Source organism: Podarcis gaigeae (genome assembly GCF_964106915.1).
Source record: "Podarcis gaigeae genome assembly, chromosome: 13".
NCBI lineage: Eukaryota > Metazoa > Chordata > Lepidosauria > Squamata > Lacertidae > Podarcis > Podarcis gaigeae.
The window spans coordinates 34,002,865-34,026,711 of record NC_139689.1 but is presented as its reverse complement, the minus strand read 5'-3'; the positions used below and the strand labels follow the sequence as shown (position 1 = coordinate 34,026,711).

At 42.4% G+C, this 23,847-nt stretch overlaps 1 protein-coding gene, 1 long non-coding RNA gene and 1 pseudogene across 5 annotated transcripts in view; 1 reads left to right on the top strand and 2 right to left on the bottom strand.

Annotated features, from left to right (window-relative positions):
- The window catches only part of NFE2L1 (NFE2 like bZIP transcription factor 1), a 33,298-nt gene extending 18,044 nt beyond the window's left edge, over window positions 1–15,254 (bottom strand). For 2 of the 3 annotated variants that reach the window (XM_083709327.1, XM_083709329.1), the window contains exons 1-3: window positions 14,779–15,254; window positions 8,161–8,346; window positions 7,342–7,853 (exon numbers count right to left, since the gene is read on the bottom strand). In XM_083709327.1, the coding sequence (XP_083565453.1) occupies window positions 7,342–7,851 (510 nt within the window). In that variant the 5' untranslated portion in view covers window positions 7,852–7,853; window positions 8,161–8,346; window positions 14,779–15,254. Of the gene's footprint in view, window positions 1–7,341; window positions 7,854–8,160; window positions 8,347–10,792; window positions 10,906–14,778 lie in introns of those variants that run through there. The other variant, XM_083709328.1, reaches the window with a different exon arrangement.
- On the top strand, window positions 15,244–18,552 carry LOC310830291. Its single transcript, XR_014557548.1, has 3 exons — window positions 15,244–15,383; window positions 15,747–15,828; window positions 17,850–18,552. It is a non-coding gene; the product is annotated as an uncharacterized lncRNA (long non-coding RNA).
- Window positions 18,553–20,628: 2,076 nt separating this feature from the next.
- Window positions 20,629–21,879, bottom strand: LOC310830203 (serine/threonine-protein phosphatase 6 catalytic subunit pseudogene; annotated as a pseudogene). Its single transcript has one exon. The product of its transcript is annotated as a serine/threonine-protein phosphatase 6 catalytic subunit pseudogene (transcript).
- Between the last annotated feature and the right edge of the window lie 1,968 nt (window positions 21,880–23,847).

Below are 23,847 nucleotides of genomic sequence, written 5' to 3'. Positions count from 1 at the left end.
TCAGGCAGACAGAATGCAAGTATTTGGGGAGGGGTCATAGATTCTGCTTTGCATGCCAAATGTCTCAGGTAAAATCCCTGGCATTTCCACATAGAATGGGAAGAAACCCCTGCCTGCCCTGAGAGACTGCCCAGAGAGCCACTGCCAGTCCGTGTACTCAATACTGAGCTAGATGGACCAAGGGCCTAATTCAGTAAGGTCGTTTCCTATGTTCCTATAGTCCCCCACATGCAAGTTTCAATGAAGTTTTTTGTCTACAATCTACAAAATCCACAGCTAATGAGGTGGGGCAACCAAAGCACCCCATTCTAGGACAAAGTTGAAAAACAAGCACTGACAGACAAGGCCAATAATACAAGACAGCCGTAAGAACTTTATACGGCCTTGCAGGGATGAAAGAACAAGTTTGGTATGAAAGCTGTTACAGCTGAAGAGCTACCCCACTCAACAATCTGAAGCACAAGGCTTGGCACTCTGATCCACTGGAACAATGCTGGAGCTCAGATGACAAAGTGGATGATGTTCAAAAAAGCATATAAATGTAATCTACACAATCTCTTTCATCCATAGCTTATGACTCACTTGGGAGTGTGGATTTCCCAAACACATATGCTTTAAAAAATTATTTCAAGATACTTGAAATTAATATGGAATCAAAATACTACATTACTTAGACTAACAAGGATGCTCCAGGATACCAGGTATTTCTACAAAAGTGTATCTCAGCATACTGATCTGGTGTGACATAATATTAAGAACACAAAGAGTGAGTTGGAAGTCCCCAGTTCATTTTCTATACTATGAGCCCTCTAAGCGGCTTCAAACAAGTCACTTTCTTTTCAGTCTCAGCAACCTACTTGTGAAATGCCAAATGTTATTATTCTGACATCTTGATATAAGGATTACCGAGACATTATTGTACACAAAGAACTTGGAAAGATACTTCATACTTTTAGAATTGCCCCCCCTCTTAACCTTTGGCCCCAGTCATGGGCAGCATTCAGTAAGAAACAAGTTCTTACCTTGAGGCAAGGCTCAGCATGGAGTATCTATAAACTGCTTCTGAGCATGTGCAGAGTACCTTTATTTCACTATTTCATAATCAACCCCGACCCAAAACACAGCAAGGAAGAGAGGAAGAGCTCTCCAGAGCAGACAAGTTTTAGGCAAGCTTTAACCCCAGTACTCACATTTTTAGAGCCACTTCTAGCTAACAGCAACAGGCTGTGTGTTTCCACAAAGGTGGGAAGTGAAGACTAATATAAAGTCATTCATGTAGCAGCTGCTAAAATAAGAAACTAGGCAGAATCTAAAGACAATATCCCATGTAAAACAACACAAACCTTGGACAGCAAGGAGAAGTAGGGAAAAGCTGTATTATAGAGTAACAAGAAAAATCCATACTTTGATTACACATCAGAAGACAGACACAAACATTCTTATTTAGTAAATCTGCCCCAGTTTTAAACAAACAGTGGCTATAATACATAAATGAATCCATGTCATTTTTAACCCGCTATTCATCAAACAAGTGATCTCAAGGCAGGGTACATCAAACTAACAACACAACAATTCTAGTAAAAACAACTACACATTATATGGCCTATCAGTACAAAAAAAGTCAGTTGCCTAATATATCAAGAATCCACTTTTTAAAAAGATAAGTTTTTAGCTAGTGCCAAACACCTACCAATGTTGGTGCCAACCAGATTTCAAGAGGGAGGGAATTCCAAAGCCAGGGAGCCACCGCTAAAAAGGGTGTCTTTTGCTGCCGCACTACCCTGCAGACCACCTGATTCACCCAGCAGCAAAAAAATATTTTAACTTTACTTATTTTTGCTGCCAGGCAAATTGGGTAGTCTGCAGGGTAGCACGGCACCAAAAGACATGAATTTTGCTGCCGCGGTGCCCAGCAGACCAGCTGGCTGCAGCCAAGCAGGTGGAGATGCTAGGAGTCAAGAGGTGGCACCTGGATATCTCCATCCAGTTGCAAAAAGCTGGTTGCTAGTTGCAAAATGAGACTGGCGCCTGGCTAATTTCAAATGCTGGCTGCAGCTCCCAAAGCACCTCATACAGAGCACATTATAGAATTCAAATCTACAGGTTACCAGAGCATGGATCACTGTGGTCAGGCTCTCTTTCCAGGAACAAGCTAGCAAAAAAGGTGCTTCCGGTGATGGAGATGAATCCGAGAGCATCCCACACCATGCACCCAACTCCATCAGAGGAAGCACAAGCCTGTCCAGAACAGGCCATCTTCCCAATTCCCAGGTATGGAAATAACTTATCCACAGAATCAATCTCCAAGCATTAGAGTGTCTATTCTACCCACTCAATAAACTTTGAAAATCAAATTGCTGTGGCTGGATAGAAAAGCTCCTAGGAGCATGTCTTGTGCCTGTGATACTTTTAAAATGCCACAGTATTTCTACGTAGATGGCAGAAGATGGGGAAAAATTCCCACTAATGCAACACTACTCAAAGGCAGACAGCATGCCTTCTACATTACCTCTATTAACACAAAAAAGCCCCTTAACATCTCAAAATCCCCTGCAAGTGCTTCAGGTCACTCAGGAAAGAAAAACAAAGCCAAAATATTGCTCTGAAGTTAAGATTACACATCACATCACATCACAAGCAAGCAGTTTTGGGTAAGTGCATGAATATGCATACAGGTGGGGGGGTAGTTCTTAGGAGAATCATTATTGCAGTTATGGAAGCTAGACAATGGTCTGGTGGATATGGTAAGCAACTTTTTATTTCAGTGATAAATACACAACTCAGTAACAGAGAAAAGCAGAAGCATCCACTGTACTGACTAGGCCCAAGGAGAAATTATATCTTCCCCAACCCATCCACTAAGAACTGCTAGATTGGTACAGACACCTGCTTTCAAAGGATCACTCACTACTTTTGAATGAATAGTCATTGGATAAGGAAAAGGAAATATTCTTCTGGTCAGCAAGGAGTGGATCAGACAGCAAAGGGCTAAATTCCCATCGGAAGAGTTAGCCTTTTGTTGTGTGATTCATTATCCTGTGGACCAAGAACAGAAGAGCTGCAGGACATGTAGTCCTCTCACCTCACAAGCTGTCCCATATTATAATTTCAAAAAAAGAAGTGACTGAAGATCACACATAAAGGAAAGGTATGCATTTTATATTGGTTGGACATATTTTAAAATTTTATACTGCTTTTATTGATTGGTCCTAATGTTTTCTTATGTTCAGAGCCATGTTGAGAGTTTGTATGTTTTTAACAGAATACAAATAAAACAATTCCTTTGGTAATCAGATAGAGCCTGACTGGTGGTTATCACATGGTGAAATGAAGAGTCAGAAGCTCTTCATTACCAGTTCATATGTCCCATGCTGAATCTTAGCAAACCCAGCTCTCACATCACCTCCAGACAAACAGTTAAAAAAATACATAATGTATCTGCTCAGGGGATACTACATTTGCTTGTCTGGGCAGGGAGTGGCTGTGCAGCTGCTGCAGGAGGAGGTGTAGCCCCATAGCAAGCAGTTTGTGGTATTTGCATGCGTGGGGGTGAGGGAGGTAAAGTGTTTTGAGGGTTTCAGCAATGCTTACCTCCCACACAAGCTGGTATTTGGATTAGCCCAAATTCTTCCCGGCAGTGGATCCAGTCTAAGCCAGCTAGGGTTCCTAACAGACTCACTGTATCCAGTGAGCAAAGAACATATGCTGAGAAATGGGGCTTAAAATAAAAAACAAATTCAGCAACGCATTAGGGAGTTGCATGATATTTTATGATGCAAAAAAGGAAAGCCCTACACAACACAAAAGTGGTCTCATGCTACTCACACCTGGCCCTTATTTTCATACGCAAAGCATTTATAACCACTTCTGCAGATACAATAGGATAAACCAAAGTCCTACACAGCTCACTTACACATAAAAAACCTTCACGTTGCTGAAGCCTCTCCTTTCTCAACAAACTCACAAGCCACTGCTACTTCTGCTGTTCCTTCCTTTTCTATAGGGAGTGAGGGACTCCAAAACTCATACCAATTGCTTTGTATTCCCGATAATATTCACCCTCATAGCCACCCTGTGAGACAGGCAACTATTCCCATTTTATTTGTAGAAAAGAGCAAGATATGCCCAATGATGTACAGTAAATCTATGGTCCAAATTGCGGTTTCTTCCAGAAACAAGTCTCTAATCACAGGGCTGAGGGCCATAATAGCTGAACCTCATTGCTACCCTGATCACAAGATATATTGCCTTTCTCCCAAAGAGCTCTGACAAACATTTTAGCTTCTCAAAAATCAGTGGGCAGGCTAAGAGATGGTGACCTGCATAAGCCACCCAATGAGCTTTAGAGCTGCGTGATCAGTTGAACATGGTTTCCCATACCTATTGCTCACAACTTTGGACAATGCACAAAACTGCTCATGGCAGCCCTTTCTTCTGTTCGTCATCCTCCATGGCATTCACAATTGACCTTGCAATAATCACTACTGCTATAACACTTCAGTGTTTTAGGCATTTGGCCAGAACCTGATCATTTAGGAAGTCCTTCAGCTGAAAAACTTATTTCCTTGTTATAAATATGTTAAGGTTGTTTTTGTTAAGCAGTCACAACTGCTTAACACTATAGCAAACAGCTCAGAAAATTCTATCCACGTTGCATCTAGCAATTGCTTAAACACAAACCAGAGCCAAACCTCCCTTCACAATGCCTTTCCTGAAGCATATTATCTTCACTTGAGCTGCTCCTCTACAGACATAATACCTGTCCACCTATATCCAATAAACCCTGTATTGTCCATCCAAAGCAAACCCTAAGCCTACTTCTAATCTGTGCATCACCCAGTAAACCACTAGCATAACGAGAAGATATGTAGCCTTTATATGGCAGTTTGAGCACTCTACCGTAAGAGTTCATTTAGTGGGATTGTGCATATATACAACTCTACATGTCTACCAAACCCTTCCTTTTTGTCCTCCTTTTGTGTTCAGGGACTTCCCATTTAGGAGGGAACAAGTGCCGCTGGGGACCATCAAAGCTTGTATCATCTCTCTCATATCCAGAGTGTATTGCAGCCTGTGTCTGAATTTAAGTTCTCTGCACAACTAAAAAAAGGAGAGTGACTCACTACCTCATTACAAGCAAAGTGACTATGTCCCTATCCCCACCACGACCCTGAAGTTTTGTGCATGATCAGTATCTGCACATCAGTAGTGAAAGCACATAATTGGTCTAACATTGCGATTAACAAAGTGAGCCATGAATGGGAAAGAACCCAATTCAAATATAGTCTCAGCTATCAATTTACTAAGACAAATCAGACTTTACTCAGTCCACAACTGACAATATGGAATAGGAAAATGGCTTGGTGCCTTGCATTGCTGTAGCATTATGAACAAGAAGTGCTGCAAGTACTTAAGTGCAGTATGAAATATTATATACTTCTAATGAACCCATGGCAAGTCCATTCCAGCCCCGGATCACACATGACCAGCACAAAAAGTTAGGAAGCAAAATGAATTAACCCTAAAGGCTGCTCCAGAATAGGAGCTTCTCTGTATTGCACAATTTCTATCCCTGTCCTACACACACACACACACACCTTGATCAAAGTCAGAATCAGCCACGCCTCAGTAACTCCCACTTTTTCATTGCCATGAGACCAACACAAAACTTGTTCACCCTTTGGGGGCCTTTATATTATGTTGGTCTTCAGATTCATGGTTGAAGAGCCTACTGATTGTCCTTGTCCACAAAAACCCCTAGTCTTACATTTGTGTTTTTTACATTGTAACCCTAGCAATAGAAAGTACATGTGTGCATACACACACAAAGGAAAGTACAGTGGTGCCTCGCAAGACGAAAATAATTGGTTCCGCGAGTCTTTTCGTCTTGCGATGTTTTTCGTCTTGCGAAGCACGGTCCGTCGCAACTGCGTCTCTTCAAGCGGCTTTAGGAAAAAAGCGAACAAACTCGCAAGACGTTTTCGTCTTGCAAAGCAAGCCCATAGGGAAATTCGTCTTGCAAAGCGACGCAAAAACCGAAAAACCCTTTCGTCTTGCACGTTTTTCGTTTTGCGAGGCATTCGTCTTGCGGGGCACCAGTGTATCAGCAACCCTCACACTTCCCTTACAAATTGCTTTGCACATCTCAGCAAGTCACAATTTATAGAACTTTTTAAATACCGTATACAAAAAACTGCTATTCAACTTTTTAATGCAGTATTCTCATTTTTAAAATTACAATAATGGGTAGTTAAAATGTATATTTTAAAGATAGCAGTCTTAAAATATGAGAAATTCTAGTACAACCATCTTCTTCCTCATTCCAGTAACAATAATCCAGAACACAAAAGATGTATTTAAGGATGCAAACAAGACTCCCCCCTAGTATCCCCTGCTTTACCAGAACAAAACAAAAAACCTTCAATTCTTTAGCTGCAATCTCCTCTTCCAAGCACCCCACAGGCACATGCACACCCTCACACACATTCCTATCTGAGTGGGTCATTCTCCATTTCTCAGTTATCTACTTCTTCTGTAGGGGGAACCCCGCAAACTGAGATATTTCACTTTTAGTTTCCAAGGATAAGATCTCAGAAACCTTCAGCCTATTTTTGCCAATTGTAAGGATGAGAAAACATGACAAGAGCGGTAGGCAGCCACAGCAGCTGTTTCAGCAACTCCCAGCCTGGCCACTGGCTCTAGTAATACTGTCCATTTTCAACACAAAGTATCAGGGATTAAGGGTGGTCTGGAAGAGAATCTCCATGACCATTCCACCCTGTATTTGGGAGAGGGATTTGAGCATCCAAGTAAACAAGCCAGCTAATTCAAATCATCACTAAGCAAGGCACAATACAAACAGGTCAAACCAGAACAGGCTTTCATAAAGAAAACCTTATGAGACAGTAAGGGGTGCGAAAAGGAAGGCACTAGGCAGTCATTGTACACTGGAATTAGAAACTAGGACAGAGCAGGAGACTTGCTTTACTCATTGCTCCCTTGAAAACCAAGTAGAAAAATCTCCTGGAAGTACTCCGGAGCTGAGTAAATCACTATCCATTTGATACGTGCATTGAGACTATTACCTAATGCTGCAAAATAAGCAGGTGGTGTTATTGAGATGCCTCATGAAAGCTGCAACAAAAGAACTGCTCTAATTTCAGACCAACAAACATCTGACCAAAAAGAGAAATTTCCCAGTATCCTACCCAAATCACTGAAATATTAAGCTATTGACAATAAGTAGCATTTTTATAGCTGCAAGTCACAAATAAATACTCAAATAGTTCTCTTTTCCCCACCACATCAGCCCACAGATTGTGCCTGAGAGTAACAACCTACCTCTTTGGTTAGATCACCATTCATTGGAGGAGCCACAGCACCTAGGTCTTCCAATTCTTCACCAAATCCTTGTTCTGCTCCATTTTCCCTCACTTCATTGTCTGGAATAGTTCCATCTTGCAAGCCACTGCCATTCTCAAGGGCAATGCCTGTATTGGGTTGGGCACCAGAGACAGAACCTTCAGAATCTCGGTGTACCAACCAGGCACTGACTTCTGTGGTGGGCACCTGGAACCTGTCCAGGGCCCTCACCTGGTTAAGAAGCCGTCGAGCTGTGAAATAATAGTCCAGATCTACACTTTTTGGATGGATGACATAGCCATCTAAAGTGTTCCGCAGGTTGTGGAACTGTGTCTGGGTGTAAGCAGAACTCTGGCCCAAAAAGATCTCTCGCAGAGGGGGAAGATGCGAGTTCAGATAAGTATCTACATCCACCCTCACACCTATTAAGCTGAGGAGAATGGTGAACTGGATGAGTCCTTCAGTGAAATATTTCTTCAGAGAAAGCATTTCTGGAAAAGGAAAAGCAAATGCATGTAGCAGAAAATGTACTAAAACTCACACTATCAAGCTAACTCTCCACAGTTATTTAAAGAAAGAAAAAATCTAATTAAAAAATGTTCAAACCCCATTTAAAAAATAAAACCTAAAAGCAATCATTACCACCAAGAGAGTTGTTAAAGTTCTAAAGATCTCCCGAAGAGAGAAAGCTGTCTCCCAGCAGGAGGACTCCTGTTTCTGCTCCTCTCTGCCTATCCAGAGACAAAAACTGTTTTGTAACTAAGCCAAGGTAGTTGCATATAAACCCACGTGACTTACTGTCTCAAAGAGTCCACATGCAGCAACTTCCTTGAGTCTTAATTTCCCACACGGACTACAAGATGGGACAAGTCCTCTGGAACAGCTGCAACTTCACTCTCCCCTCCTCCTTCCTCTAGTCCAAGATTCCAGAGCAGGAAAATGTTCAAAGACTCTTCTGCTGCTTGCTTTGGGTTTCGTCAGAAACTGAAACACAGCCAAAAAAATGAAGGTGATAAAACACTAGAGACACCACCCTTTGGACACTGCTCAACACTGAAACACTTTGTTACCTATGGGCCACAAAGAAAAAAGTGTGCACAGAGTCTACATAATTCACCAGCAAGTATATCTTGACACACACAAAGTTATATTTAGGTCAATACTGCCCTGGTTTGCTTATCTTCCTCCATTTTATAGCAACATCATCTTTCACTTCTCTCCACTCCCCTTTGACTCCTCAGCAAGACACAACAAAGAACCAACTGATAATAACAACCTTGCAAATAAAACTAGTGCCCTACTCGCTTTTCAACCACCCTTTATCCTCTATCCCAGCTGCTTACAGCCAATGATTTTGAAGTATGCTGATTATGCTTTTATTCAGTATGAGTTTCTGGTCAATTTACATTAAGTACAAGTGTGAAGCCTGGCTTTCAGGTTTTAGAAGGGTGTTATTCATCAACATGGGGATGTGGGTGGTGCTGTGATCTAAACCACAGAGCCTAGGGCTTGCCGATCGGAAGGTCGGTGGTTCGAATCCCCGCAACAGGGTGAGTTCCCGTTGCTACCCAGTCCCTGCTCCTGCCCACCTAGCAGTTCAAAAGCACGTCAAAGTGCTAGTAGATAAATAGGTACGGCTCTGGCAGGAAGGTAAATGGCATTTCTGTGCGCTGCTCTGGTTCGCCAGAAGCAGCTTAGTCATGCTGGCCACATGACCCAGAAGCTGTCTGTGGACAAATGCCCGCTCCCTCAGCCTATAGAGCGAGGTGAGCGCACAACCCCAGAGTCGTCTGTGACTGGACCTAACCGTCAGGGGTACCTTTACCTATTCATCAACATACATCTCTGCAGCTACTTCTCCTACTTCACACACAGAGCTTGCTGGCACTTTAGAACAAAACCCACATCTATCCAACAAATGCAGAACCAAAAATACTATTAAGCTCTTGCTTAACATGTTCACTTCCCCCTAATTTTGTCCCTGCTCCAGAAACTGCCAAATCCTCTGATTTCCATTCCAGTCACAGATACCTAACATGTATATTTGTGATACTGTGGGAAAGCCAAATAACCTCACTATCCACCCCACCAGCTTCTTTCACTTCTTTTCCATGGTGCCTTGCCCCACTTTGGAATGTTCATATTTCCTCAATTATTAGCTACAGAACTCTGAATTACTGTATATACACATCAGTTTGAAAGAATCCCCCAACATTTCCCCACAAAGTTGCACCTACCACGTTTATAGCATCATAATGCTTACAGAATACACATGCATTGTGTTTCAAAGGGGCAGGGAGTGTTTAACTATTAGGGGTCATTTAACATCCAGAAGGTAAATATTCTTACAGAGTAGCTGAGCTTTAAGGTTCATTTGGTCTAAAGTCCTCATTTTGTTCTGCAAAATGCATTGTTAATGTTTTTAGAGGTTATACTAATGTTATTTTTTTCTTCTTCTTCATTCTTGTAAGCTGCCACGAAAGAGCTTGTGGAGGATTTAGGGTATTTCATGTGTGTCATCCTGAGCTTATGTATGAAAAATCTGACCACTCCCTGTTATCCTTAATCTACCTTGACCCCTCTGGTGATTATAAGGAACCATGGAAACTGTAGAGAGACGGATGGACAGGAAGTAATGAGCCAAAGTTCCTAAGAGTTTAATTCAAAGGGGAAAGGCTAGAGCACATGTTTTGCACACAAAAAGTCTAGGTTCAAATCCTGGTGTCTCCTGATAGGGCTGGGAAAGTATCCTGTCTAAAACCTGGAGAGATGTTGATAATACATCAGTGTTGATAATACTGAGCTAAATGAGCTAATGATTTGACTTAGTGTAACACAGCAGCCCCTAAAGCACTCACACACTCATTCACACTCACACCATGGGCATTGCCGGGGGGGGTGCAGGTAAATAAATATACTTAATAATATGAGATGCAGATAGCTCAGTTCTGCCCCCCCCAAAAAAAACAAAGGTCCTGCCCCCCCCAACATAAATCCTAGCTATGCCCATGACTCACATGCAAGTTCTTAGTTAGCAAACTCCCAAGGACATGAGGTTGCATGTACAGCATTAAATTACTATTACGAACCCACTTTTGACAGTTGCAATTAAGCCACATGAAAATAGGGAAGGCTTAGCATGCCCATCACAAAACTGCAGGAGAGAGAAAATGTGTGTGCACATCATAACATATCCATAACGCATCCTTGATTTTTTTAAAATAAGAATTATATATGAGCCTTAAGTAGAAAGATGATAGCCTTCCTGTAGCATTTCAACACAACTTTTGCCTTCCTGTAGCATTTCAACACAACTTTTGCCTCATTTAACCTGTAACATTTGTTGTAACCCACTCTTAATCTTTGTTCAATCAGTTGTCACCACCAGCAATAAGGGGGGGGGGGGGACAAGAAATTTCAAAATCCATACCTTGATTTGCTAAGTGCAATCATCTACTCATCCTAACCCAATCTCTGTTCTGGCCTACTATCACATTTCAGTCTCCCTCTCTTTTCCTTTCCATCAGAGACATGTGATTTCAAAGTTGTTGTTGTTGTTGTTGTTGTTTTTAAAGATCTAGGAGAGCCAGAATCCCCCAACACATGTTTTCCGGCATGCTTGCCCCCTCTTTAATCCTAACCTCTGTCACTATGACTTTCTGGGCTCGCATTTCAGTCTCATTTTAAACCTTCTCAAAATGCATCCAGATAACATGGGAGACAGCCTGGAGAATTCCCCCTAGGCCAGTCACTACCATAAAATCCTTTTTCAGACCACCAGAGAGCCTGTACTTATTTATACAGCCCCACAAGGATGCACATCTCTAACAGTTCTGAGCTTTCAAAAATTTTAAATTCCATTATGAAATCCACAGCCCCAACCAACCCCATCCCCAACGCTCAACTCTTTAAACACTTTTCTCAACTGAGAATGTCATCTTCTCCTCACATTATACTAGAACAATTCCCTTTAGTTTTTCTATTTAGACTTACTTGCAAGTTTTTGAAATATTTCCTACTTGCAAGGTAATATATATATACTTTTACACGGGAAGACACCCGAGGACACCAAAACCTGCATTCCTGTACCCGTGAAAATCTACGAAAGCATATATATATATATATATGCATATATTTAAACATATTGTTTAAACTGCAAATAATTTAGGTTAATATTAAAAAATCTTAATAAAGGCAGGTTAGTCCTCCAGCTCCCCACAGAATCAGTGTCATATACATTGAGTTAAATGAGGCTTCTGTACATAAAAGGCCAATTTGACAATTTCTCAAATATGAGTATTTACACTATCTGCCAAACATATACATGCATTTTCACCTGAAGAAAATAGATCTATTCTAGTCTGCCTACAAACTATGAAGCCTTGCTTTGACATATCATTCATGTGTATTTTATTTTTCCTTTTATTTGTGAGGGTGGGATGGGCAAAGGCAGGGTGAAGCAGGGAAGAACATTGGGAAGAAGAGAAGACAAACTGTCCAGTCTGCATGTTCCAATATTCTCGTGCTAAGGTTCCAATTCTATACTCTCTTTCTAGGAGTAAGTCTCACTGAGCTCCATGGGACTTACTTCTGAGAAGAAATGCTTATTAACCTCCAAACAATCATGAAACCTGATTATGACAGGCCCCATACGGGAATATTTTAAAGACATTTTTTGTACTGGTAAGAAAGGAGAGCATACAAAATGTACATACAACATGACAAAGAGGTGTAAAGCCTGGTTGAAAGAATTAAACCGTGTAAATAACATAGTTTATTGGTGTCTTACACCATAGTTTTAGAAATAATTTGTAGAATCAATGGGAAACAATTTAAAATCAGTATTTTAAATTTGTCTTTTATTCTTCCTGATTTAAATCAATCTACCCTACTTGGTGTTCACACACTCTTAGCCACACATAAAACAGTGCCTTGCCATTAATTTCCCTGCTGTCTCCTCCTTCTAGAAAGTATTACTTTCTTGTTCCAGTTACCTAATAGCCCACTCAAAAGTTGCACCCCCTGAATCACATAGTAGACATCTGAAGGCAGCCCTGTTCAGGGAAGTTTTTAATGTGTGACATTTTAATGTACTTTTAATCTTTGTTGGAAGCTGCCCAGAGTGGCTGGGGAAGCCCAGCCTGATGGGCGGGGTACAAATAAATTATTATTATTATTATTATTATTATTATTATTATTATTATTATTATCCATTATCACAATTTAAGAGCACAATCCAATCCATGTCTACTTAAGGATGAGTCTCACTACATTCAATGGGGCTTTCTCCCAGGTAAATATGCACAAGACTTCAACCTCCAGAATTCGTCTGCAGTCAAAAAAAACCCAGTTAAAACATGGTGTACAAAACCTAAAAGACCTTCTTTGAAATGGGGATTTCAATTCATTTTCTGAAGATTGCAAACATGGGATCAGAAAGCAAGAACTTTTCATAATTAATCCTTTTTAAGAGGGTCTAATTTGAGGTTTGTTTGTTTACAATCAAACAGTGTATAAATTTTATGAAATAAATAAAGTTGTATACTATTCAAAGGTTCTCTAATCACCTCTTTTCCCCACTCAATAATCTGCTAGTCTCCAAACTACCCATTATGCTCTTGGTCATCTTGACCATAACTATACCACACCCACTACCATCTTCCTCCAGGCTTCTAGCACTCTACTGGGAAACAGAACTATACTCAATAGATAGTGAAGTACACTGATGCTTACAGCCCCATCTACATTTCACCATGCATCCATTTAAGAATACAAGAGCTCAGCTGAATCAGATCAAAGGCCAGTCAAGTCCCACATCCTGTTCTCACTGCAGACAACCAGGTGCCTATGGGAAGCCTGTAAATAGATACTACTTAGCTTTCCTACAGTGCTCTTTCTGGGTGCCCACATCTATCAGTTCCAGACAACATGGTCAGTGATCAGGGAAGATGCGAGCTGCAGTCAAAAACATATGGAGGGGACCAAACTGGGGACTGCTGACATACTTTATCACAGTAGCAATGTTAGAAACTGAGATATGAAATGCTAGAAGCTAAATGGTACTTTGAACCTAGGTTATGGACGCAACAATGGAATGTCTAGGCACAATTTTTTAATAAGAAGGATACAAAGCTGAAAAAGAATGAACTGCAGCTAAAGTATTATGTTCATTTTTCACACGGTCTAGTCCTTCCCCTGCCCACCCCCCAATATTCTTAAGAGGGTCTCTTCTCCAGTCTTCAGAGAGTAGCTGGAAGTGGGGAGGCAGAAAAAAAATCTTCCTTTCCTCCCACCCTGCAGTTTAATCTAAAATCTTAGGCACAGTACTGCACCCAGAGCTCAGAAACTGCTCGCACTAATGAAATTCCCCGTTGCAAAATGCTCCTAGAACAATGGGAGCTTCAAACACTACACAGCAGTTCTTACAACAACCTTGTAAGGTAGGGCAATATTTTCCCCAAATCACTGTTGCATAATAAAGCATACCTATACTTTTCTTCAGAACACCAAACAGCCCTTATAATTCACAGGCTCTTTCGATTTTTAAAATTTGCATACCACCACTCTAGCCTACTGTACCGAATGTGGTTTACAACCCAAACCTACAATGAAAGTCGCGCTCCACTCCAAGAATCCTTCATCCAATCTGACCCTCCGCTCCCGAACTACCCCCCCCCCGAATTGTGGAGTAACCCCTCCCACATCCACCTGCACCATCCTTACCAAGTCCCTGCTTCAGGTTGCTTCGTTTCCCAACAACACCGGGGAAACCAGAAAAGGGAGTTCCCCCAGCCCTCACTTCTCCAGGCCAACTTTTAACGTTTAACCCCTCCACACAGCCCAAGCCCACCAACCCCTTTCCTTTCCTCCTCTAGCCCACGTGGTTGCCCTTTAGCTCTCGAGACCCCCGATACACCCTACTCAAACCTCCCCCCCCCCACGCCACAGCTTCCAGGCCCTTCCCCCACACTTCCCTCAGCCCACCAGCCGCCGCTTGCAAGGGTCTGGCCTCAGTTTGCCCCCTAACCTTCCGCAGCCTCCCTTGACCAGCGCACCACACGCGGCTCCTTTCTCCTCAGCTTTCTGCTCCTCTCGGTCTTCCCCGCCGCCTTCTCCTGCTCTCGCCGCTGCTCGCCCAGCCCACGTTTCCTCCTACCCGCTTCCCTCCCACCTGGCCTATTCAAGGCCACCGTTTCTTTAGCCCCCTCCCCTAAATTCGCTCTCCACCAGCGGCCCAGTTAGAGGTCCCACTTGTCTACCGCGGACCCCATTGCTCTCTCAGTTTCTCCTCGCCACCCCCCCACCTCCGCTTTATGCTTTCCTCCCCCCCTTTTAGTCTTCCCCGTGTTTTGTTTAACTCCACCCCCTTCCCCTCATATAGCCCTATCCTCCTGCCCACCCCACTTCGTTTCATACCTTCCCTTCCCCAGCTCCCGTTGTTTCAGCACCCGCCGCTGCCTTCAGGCGGGCCTTGCCCCGGAGCCGGTCCCGAGCCCCAAACAGCAGCACCCGTCTACCACCACTCTTTTCCCCGCCCGCCGCGCTGCCTCGTCCAATCCTCCTCTAAGACGGGGGCGAGCGACAGCTCGTTTGCCCAATCAGAGGACAAGCAGGCCTCCCAGCTCCAAACCTCCCAGCAAGTGACATCATAACGGCCAATCGGAGCGCGTTCAGGGGGGGAAAAAACGGTAGATGGTATTAAAAAAAAAAAAAAAGACCCTGATAAGGGGAAAGTCCCAATCGCTATAGTAGTGGGCCGGCCGGACTGAGCGCCGACTGACATCACAAATTCGCCAATCCGTTAAACGCTCGCGAGGCTCCCCCCCCCCGCGCTATGTGGTTTGAGCGACGGAGGTAGCAACCAACCGCCGATCGAATAGCTACTACGGTCGTTCCCATTGTCTTTGGACGGTGTTGCCATCCGCAACGGGTCCTTAGCCCTTCCCCCTCCCACCCCAATACGTAATCTCCGTACATTCTTAGCGGCCTGCGTCTCACCTTATGAGGGAGCGACATCTTAGGTGGGTTGCTACGGGCAACCAAGGACGAAACCTCAGAGACCGGGGAGGGGAGGGAACCTGTGGGAATGGCAGCTGCCAAACTTTAAATTCTCACTTCGCCAGTGTTGAACTCAAACCTGAAAGGAGCTTTTGGATTTTAAAATAGGAATGATGAAAAATCTTTTCTCCAATCCTTCAAAAAAAAGTTTTACAATTTATGTAGCATTCAGTTTGTGAATTTCAGATTTGTAATTTACAGTTTAGAGAAGGATAAAATAGAGGGATTTGGGAAACACATTTGACAATGTACACGGTTTCCTCGTACCCAATAAAACTTTAAATTCACTCAATAATTTAAATTCACTCAATAATTTAAACTTGCAGGTATTCCAAACATGATATTGTATGAAACTGAAAATGACATCAAGTAACAGAAAGGCTTTAGAGCCAAAATGTAAGAATTTGTGTAAGTATACTGCACTCTGTTTCAAAACGCCCATTTTCAAAATGCCACAATTTTGAATTTTACCTACCAGAACCTGGAAGTTTCAAAAGCCAAATAGTTAAATCAGAAACTTAGGGTTTTGAGTTATGTCACAATTATTTACCTTTCTTTCATTAAAACAATACTCAAAAACACAAATTTGTTTATTGGTCATGAACAGCCTCTCAAACACCTTGGAATCTCAAAACAGGATCACACAATGCTTACATGTTACGCTTGTTACGGCTAAACCCCCTTCCGTATCAAGCTTTAAAACTATTATAATCTGCGCCCTCGCCCCTCTGCACAAGCAAATCCTTCTGTTAAAATCTTGTTGTTCACCCAACCAAGGATGAAATTATCACTAAAGACACATTTTAAACTGCAATCCTATACATAGCGATTCTGAAGTCTCATTAAGTTCAGCTGGGCTTACTCCTAGGCGAGTACAGGATTACACCAAAGCAAAACAGTCCTCTACTCACACCATGCTACAGATATGCCAGTGGAAGGCATATCCTATGCCATAGGTAGGCAAACTAAGGCCCGGTGACCAGATCTGGCTCAATTGCCTTCTAAATCCGGCCCATGGACAGTCCGGGAATCAGCATGCTTTTACATGAGCAGAATGTGTTCTTTTATTTAATATGCATCTCTGGGTTATTTGTGGGGCGTAGGAATTCGTTCATTCCCCCCAAAAAATATAGTCCGGCCCCCCACAAGGTCTGAGAGACAGTGGACCGGCCCCCTGCTGAAAAGGTTTGCTGTCTCCTGTATGCTCTTATCATTCTGAGGTGAGTGGGGAAGGAGGTGGGAGGGCTGCTATTTTTATATGTAATTCCCCCCTCCCTGTTAACTTCTATGGGAGGCAAAATTACTTGCACCAACCTCAGACCTGGCATAATGCTCCACTGTCAAATGGACATGTCTTGGAAATGAAGAGGTGTAACTATGCCCTGCTCAGGGCACACCCATGATTCTATCCCATTCTGCTTTCCCCACCGCACCTGTCCTATCTACCACTGTCACTTTGCCAGCGCAGTATCTCTGCCAACATACCAGCAGAGTTCCATCAGCTTAAGTGTCATGCTGGAGGTGTAATTCCATCTGGACTGGCAAAGCAGTGCTAAGAGCACTTAGCCACTTCCTAAGATCATTCAGCCAGCATAACTCAAATATAGTGCCCTTGTTTTTTTATTTAGCTAGGTGTCAAATATGTCACAACAGTTTAGAAACACTATAGTCAATCTGACTAGCAGCAATTAATATACAATACAGATAAAGTGTATTTTACCTGTCAAACTAGTCCCAAAGCACTCCAAAATACCTGTCAAGAATTTTATTGAGGGGTACGATATGCATCGCTCAAATAAGAAAAATAAAAGTTTAAGATTATGTATGTTATCTCATTATCTTTCATCATTCTATATATTAGTTGGAATCACTGCCCACGTATGAATACTGAAGGTCAGATGAGCTGGGGTGAGGGGTTATGCAGTTTGGGAAAGATAACCTACTTTAAAAAAAAAATGTGAGGGAGAGCTCTTGCCTTGGACAACTCAAAACCCGTGCATATGGGCCATATGTGATAGTATATGTTCAAGGTTTTTGGGAAGTGATATTTACAAAATTCCAGACATTAAAGGGCAATTAATCCCACCTGACCTGGCCTCGGCCCTACTGGCAATAGTGCAGCACCAATATAAGTTCACCAAGACCTAATAATTATTTTGCTCACAGCTGTTCATTTGGAGTTAGCTAGTCACTGGAAAATTTGTAAAGCAGGTGGTTGAGAAGAATTGGAAATCTGGGGAAGGAGGAAGTATAATGGAATGGCATACCAATAGGTTGTGCAATGAAAGTAGCTAGCAAAACAAGCACAAGCATTAAGCCACGACTTTGCAAGCGATTGGTTTTTGTAATGGCTTTTGCATTGTGTTAATTTGTGGGTGAACATATCAGACGACACAGCGATTCTTCAAACAGCTCTTGTTTATTCACAGGCCAGAACAGAACTGAACTGAAGGGTTCAGCCAGCCTGCTTATATAGAGCTCCACTACAATGCAACAGTAACCACTTTCTGTAACTATCCAATCAATGAACGTCACTTTCAATCCCTTATTTGCATATGTGGACCTGAGTGAAAACTATCTACAGTATCCCCCCTGCTGGCCCAGGGTGAGAACTTCAGTACATAACACATTGGGCATAAAATCCTATAAAAATATCACTTGTTCTGGACACTCCTGATGGAGAAACCTGTCAGGATAAGATGGCTATGAGCTATTGGATGAGGGATATTGCCGATTACTCTCTATTTTTAGGTATATGATCTTTCTATTATTCTATTTTTGTAGTTGAAACAGTACAAACATATCCTTACAAAAACTGGTAAAGGGCTGACTGGATAATGTTCGGGAAATGGCATTACTTGAATGTTTAACATAAATTGGGAGCTGATTAAGTATGCTAAAAATGACCAGTTAGAGGCTGTTTGGATATCATTCTTAACTTCTCAAAACTGGAATAAAGAGCAAATGCAGGCCAGATTGTCCCAGATTAATTTGTGGAGGAGCTATGCATTTGGGTGTGGCCTGAATATTCCCTGCAGTTTATTACAATAGACACATGAAGACGTGCAATGATGAGTGAATAATTCTGTTGTTGTTGTTCAGATATTTTACAATATGTACTCTACCAATTCTGTGTTATGATTCCATTGTTACAGTCTGAAAAATCTTTAATAAAGTTATTGTTTTCAGAAACCTGGGGCTTTAACTTGGATGAAGGCAGGATGAAAAATAAAATAAGTAAATAAAACAAAGTTTGCTCAATGTAATCTCCTCCCAAGTAAGAGTGCAAGAGGCTGCAGCCTTAAAATTCATGGCCAAGTATGCAATTTTTGTTGATTTAAGGAGTATAAACTGTGCTAAGTTTAGGTTATGAAATGAGAGGAGCCTCTAACCTGTCTGGAAATCAGACCCTCTTTTCAGGTAAGATGTTTTCCTGATGCTAAATGTGTAGGGATTTCCAGTCAAGATTGTGACATGCTCAGAACATAATTCTTTGAGTTCTGCTGAGCCCCCCTCAAATCAAGCCCTGAATTTGACCATTAAAGGAGAGGTGCCTTGTACAACGCTCCCTAAGGATCTGTTCGAATCATAAAGCCAGAGATAGAGAGTCGGACGGAAAGATGTTCTATTTCAGCTTGCTTGTCTACCATGCATAAATGGCTTCACAGTTCTCTTGTGGAGGGTGGAGATACCAACTCTGGGGCGGATTTTCAAGGCCTCGCAGTACCAAGGTGTGTCAGCCAGAGCTAGGCCAGAGGAGAACGGGTACAAAGTTCACAATCATCTGAGCGATGATAAATAGTAATTAAGATTACACCATTCCGTGTTTCAAAAGGACAGAGATGTTAGATAATGCTTGGCAGGCTGACAGGTCAGAGACAGTACATGAGCAATGAAGAGGCTCACAAAACAAAGACAAGCAGGAACAAATGAAAGCTGATATTAGTCACATGAAAACAGGTGCTCTGTGAGAATGCAGCCTGGTCAACGCATGTTGTATAATTAGAGTGCAGTGTAGCACTTCACGGCTGCAAGGGTGCCGTATTTTAATGCACCCACACCAATAAAAGACTGTTAAGTTGTGGGCGAACATAGCAGACGACACAGCCATTCTTCAAACAGCTCTTCTTTATTCAGATGTCAGAACAGAACTAAACTGAGGGGCTCAGTCAGCCTGCTTATATAGAGCTCCAGTACCTTGTTACTGTAACAACATTCTAAAACTATCCAATCACAGAACGTCACTTTTCGATCCTTCATTTGCCTACTAAAACTATCCAATCACTGAACGTCACTTTTCGATCCTTCATTTGCATAACTATCTACAGTATCCCCCTGCTGGCCCAAGGTGATAACTTCAGTACATAACAAATACCACCTGCAAGTAAAAAAAAAAACTCCCAGAAACTGCAGGGAGAAAGGTTCTGGTCTAGCCTACTCCCTCCCATGCTTCACTGTAGTGGAGTAGGAAGCAAGTGCAGGATTGCCAGCTCTCGAGAAGCTAATATTCTGGGAACTAAACAGGGTAGTTCTGGTAGACCAGAGGGCAAAGCCTTGCAGCACTTGAAACATCCAGAGCATGGTCCCCAGTGCAGGGTTACTGGCTTCTATCTGATGAGTTGTGAACAGGTATATTAGTGAACATCCCCTTCTCAAGTCAACTCTCTTGCAGGTACTGGAGGAATGGGGAAAAACTCAGATGGGACAACTTGTTGAGATACAGCTTGCCCCCTTTGCTTCTACCTCCTCACAGATTTAATAGCTTCCATTGGAAACCTTGAGGAGCCATCCTGAATTATTATCTTTCCCACATCAACAATGTAGGGTTTTATTTTGAATGCTTAACCTAGAGACTTGAGTTCAGGATATGACTTTATTAAAAAGACAAGGTATCCGAGAAAAATCAGAACCATTATTTCAACGTACAAATCCAAATACCTGTACAAGGTTTTGCATTTTAGTTTAAATCTTAAAAAATAAAACAGATAATAAAAGCAACGGGTGACGGGAGATCAGAGGCAGCCATTAAAACCATGTATTTATGCTGAATTAAAACAAAATATAAACCAGGACATTTTTTATACGTCTTGGCAATGTGCTCACTAGCAGGGCTTGGACAGTCCCATTATGCACACCAAATACAACTTTGCTGCTGGAATTTTTTAACAGCTTATTCAAAAAAACAACAGCCCCCCCCCCCAAAAAATCAACCCCTTGGATGAAAGAAGATCCAACTAGTTCTGATGTTTTGCTGTTTGGATTTATTTCTTTAAAGGGGAAATGCAGTGTCCCTATTTAAAAAAAGAACTGAACTAAAAATAAACAAATCACAAGTATTACAAAACAGCTAGGTAGGTGTTCAGAGACATTTCAAAAGCTGGCAAGACAGGTAGGGTAGCGATAAGAGGAGAGACAGAGAAAGAGATTGAAAGATGCATCCCTATTGACCATATACAACACATTTAGATAATTAAAAAATATAAAAGGCAAGAGGCAGCATTTCAGCAGCAAAGTGCTAAAAAGGTACGTCACAAAAGTAAAGGGTATGTGACAGCAAAGCCACATCTCAGAGGAAATACAGTGTGGTTGTTCTTGGAGGAAGCACACGTTTTGAGTCTGGAACTGCACAGAAGAGCTTTGGTTCCCTTGTATTTGCACCTTCAAATGCCATGATTGAGGCAATATTTCCACACTGATAGCAGTAGTTCGGAGCAGACCACACTGTGACCAACTTCTCACCAAACATGAATTTATAACCTTTGTGCACCAGCTGGTGGGCTTGGCAGATGAGCTTTAAGTTGTTGATATGGACAAATTCATTTGTGACTTTTGCCCCAAACAGCCAGCCTGATCCGCGGAGACTTAAGGCCCAGGTGTCCACATCTTCTGGATCAGACCAAACAAGGTCACAAAAAGCTGCTTTGTGTGGGATCTCTTGGTTGCACTTAATGGTCTGAATCTGGTCCAGTGTTTTTATGTCTGGAGATAGGCCCCCATGTATACAGAAGATTTGCTCATCTAGTTACACTGCTACTGCGAGCATGTCAAAAACTTTTGATGCAATATCTCCAGGCATTAGCGTTGCCATATTTGGTTTGGCATTCGTCATAAAACCCACTTGAGTTACCTGTCTGCTCTCATGATTCCTACTTAAAAGTGTGATGCAATCAGGCCATTTTGCTTTCAGGGCAAGAAGATAGGCAAACGTCTCAAGGCTATAATAGCCTCTGTCTACAAAGTCACCCATAAATATATATAGTTTGTGTCAGGAAGCTGACCTCCAGTTCTGAACAATTCACATAAATCATAAAACTGTCCATGTATGTCACCACAGACTGTAACTGGTGTAGAAACTGGCTGCACATTAGATTCTTCTAGAACAGGGATGTCCAACAGGTCGATCGTGATCTACTAGTCGATCCCTGAGAGGTTTTGGTCGATTGCTGGCCCCCTTCCCGCGCCCTCCATTGTTGGAGAATGGAAGGCGGAGTTTACAAACCGAGGCTGTTTTTATCCCAGTGATCCTTTGGTGAGTTGCTGTTCCTCTTTGACCGCAAAACAATGTAAAAATGCCAGGCCCCCCCCCAAAAAAGAGCTCCACAACTTTGACCTGAACCCCTAAAAAGGGGGGTAGTTTTTAATTCTGTGAATAGATCACAGTCTCTTGGAATTTGGCCACCCCTGTTCTAGAAGAAGGTCACAGACGTAGTTACAAAAGCGCTTGAGTGTTCCAGTTTGTGAATGTTTTACAGAAGCCGAACGTCCAACGTGGCTTCTGCGGCTTCCGATTGAGCGCAGGAAGCTCTTGCAGCCAATCTGAAGCTGCGCCTTGGTTTTCAAACCATTTTGGGAATCAAACAGATTAAATTTGAGAACCAAGGTACCACTGTAGCATAAACAGGACAATTCTGTGAAGATCAGTTAATGCTGGTCAGCTCCACTAAAGGTTTTGAAAACTGGTGGTATGGTGGTTGACACTCTCTCTCCCCCCCCCCCTCTGCCAACTGTCTTGCCCCAAAAGAGCAACTGGCCCAGGGTCACTCAGTGTACATAAGGACTGAGTGGAGATTTAAACCATGGTCTCCAAGATCCTAGTCCGTTCTGCAAAAAATTGTTGCTGGTGTAGAGGCTCCTCAGCACTTGGTTTTGGGACAGGCAGTTTATCGGACGTGGTGATGTTTCAAAAGGTTGCCACACACCCCACTTGTTTGTTACTCCCAATTTGTTTCTGGAGACGCAAGTGCAGTCACCAGAAAGCCTTGGGAACTCTGAAGTTCCAGAGAAGGCTCTTCTGGAACTTCAATCCAGATTTCATTTTTCTGTATGTACAAATACTAAAGACATATCAAGAGAAGAGTGAGAGAGACATCCTAAAATAGCCACTAAAAGCATATTAAATGATAGCTAGCTTGCGATAAGTCATCTCACGCAGGCACCCCCAATTAATGACCTGGTTGCAGGAGATAGAATGACCAGCTCTTGCCACATTCCATATGCAGCGCTTGCAGAATTCATTTGGAAGCTGTTGCATCACGAGATCTATTTATCAGGGTAATTTGATGCTGGGTTTTAGAAAGGGAGAGAGAGGGAGAGGAAGCCAGTTGCCTGAACAGGTGTGTTGGATAAAACAGTCCCTGCATAAACATGGGTGTGACCTGCTCAATAAAGCTGCTAACTGGATTACAGTGGCACATAATACACTGCTTAAAAAGAAGAAAGAAACATGAAACTCAGGAGGGGGTGGATCTTAATGGAGTGCAACAAGAGGCTCCATGCCTGTCCCATATTGGATTTGCTCTATAGGGTTGCCATACATACGGAATTTCCCGGACATAGCCAGGATTCTGCCCTTGTAAACAACGTCCGGGAGGAAAACATCGGGCATATGGCAATCCATGCTGCAAGTGTATATTCTGGCGAAATCTCTTTAAAATAGCTCATAACTTCTTTCTTTTCTTAGATCAACAACTTTGGCCAAAAATTTAAAAAGCTCAACAACTCCCCCCCCCCCAAAAAAACCCAAACAACTTTAAAAAACTTTTTTAAAGGGTTTTCACTTTTTGAAATACAGCAACCCTACTGCTTTCTCCCATCAGGTAGGTATCTAATATTGAGCTAAGCAAAAAAAAAACTCTAATAAAATAACAGCTTCATGCTTCAAGGTTCTGCATATCTTCTGTGCCTTCCTTACTCACCATTCCTGCCTCCAGCAACCTGCCGTAGTCCTTAACCCTCCTCTCCAGCCACTCCTCAAAACACCTGGATCCTCACTCAACTCTAAATCAGGTCATTCATTACAAAACAGAAAGAAAAGTGCCAAAGATCAAACTTAGGTTAAAGCTACACCCTCACATTCAAAGTTCAGATCCTGGATGCAGTCACTGAGCACTGAGAATCAAGGATGGGGTTTCTGCACATGCTCAGAAG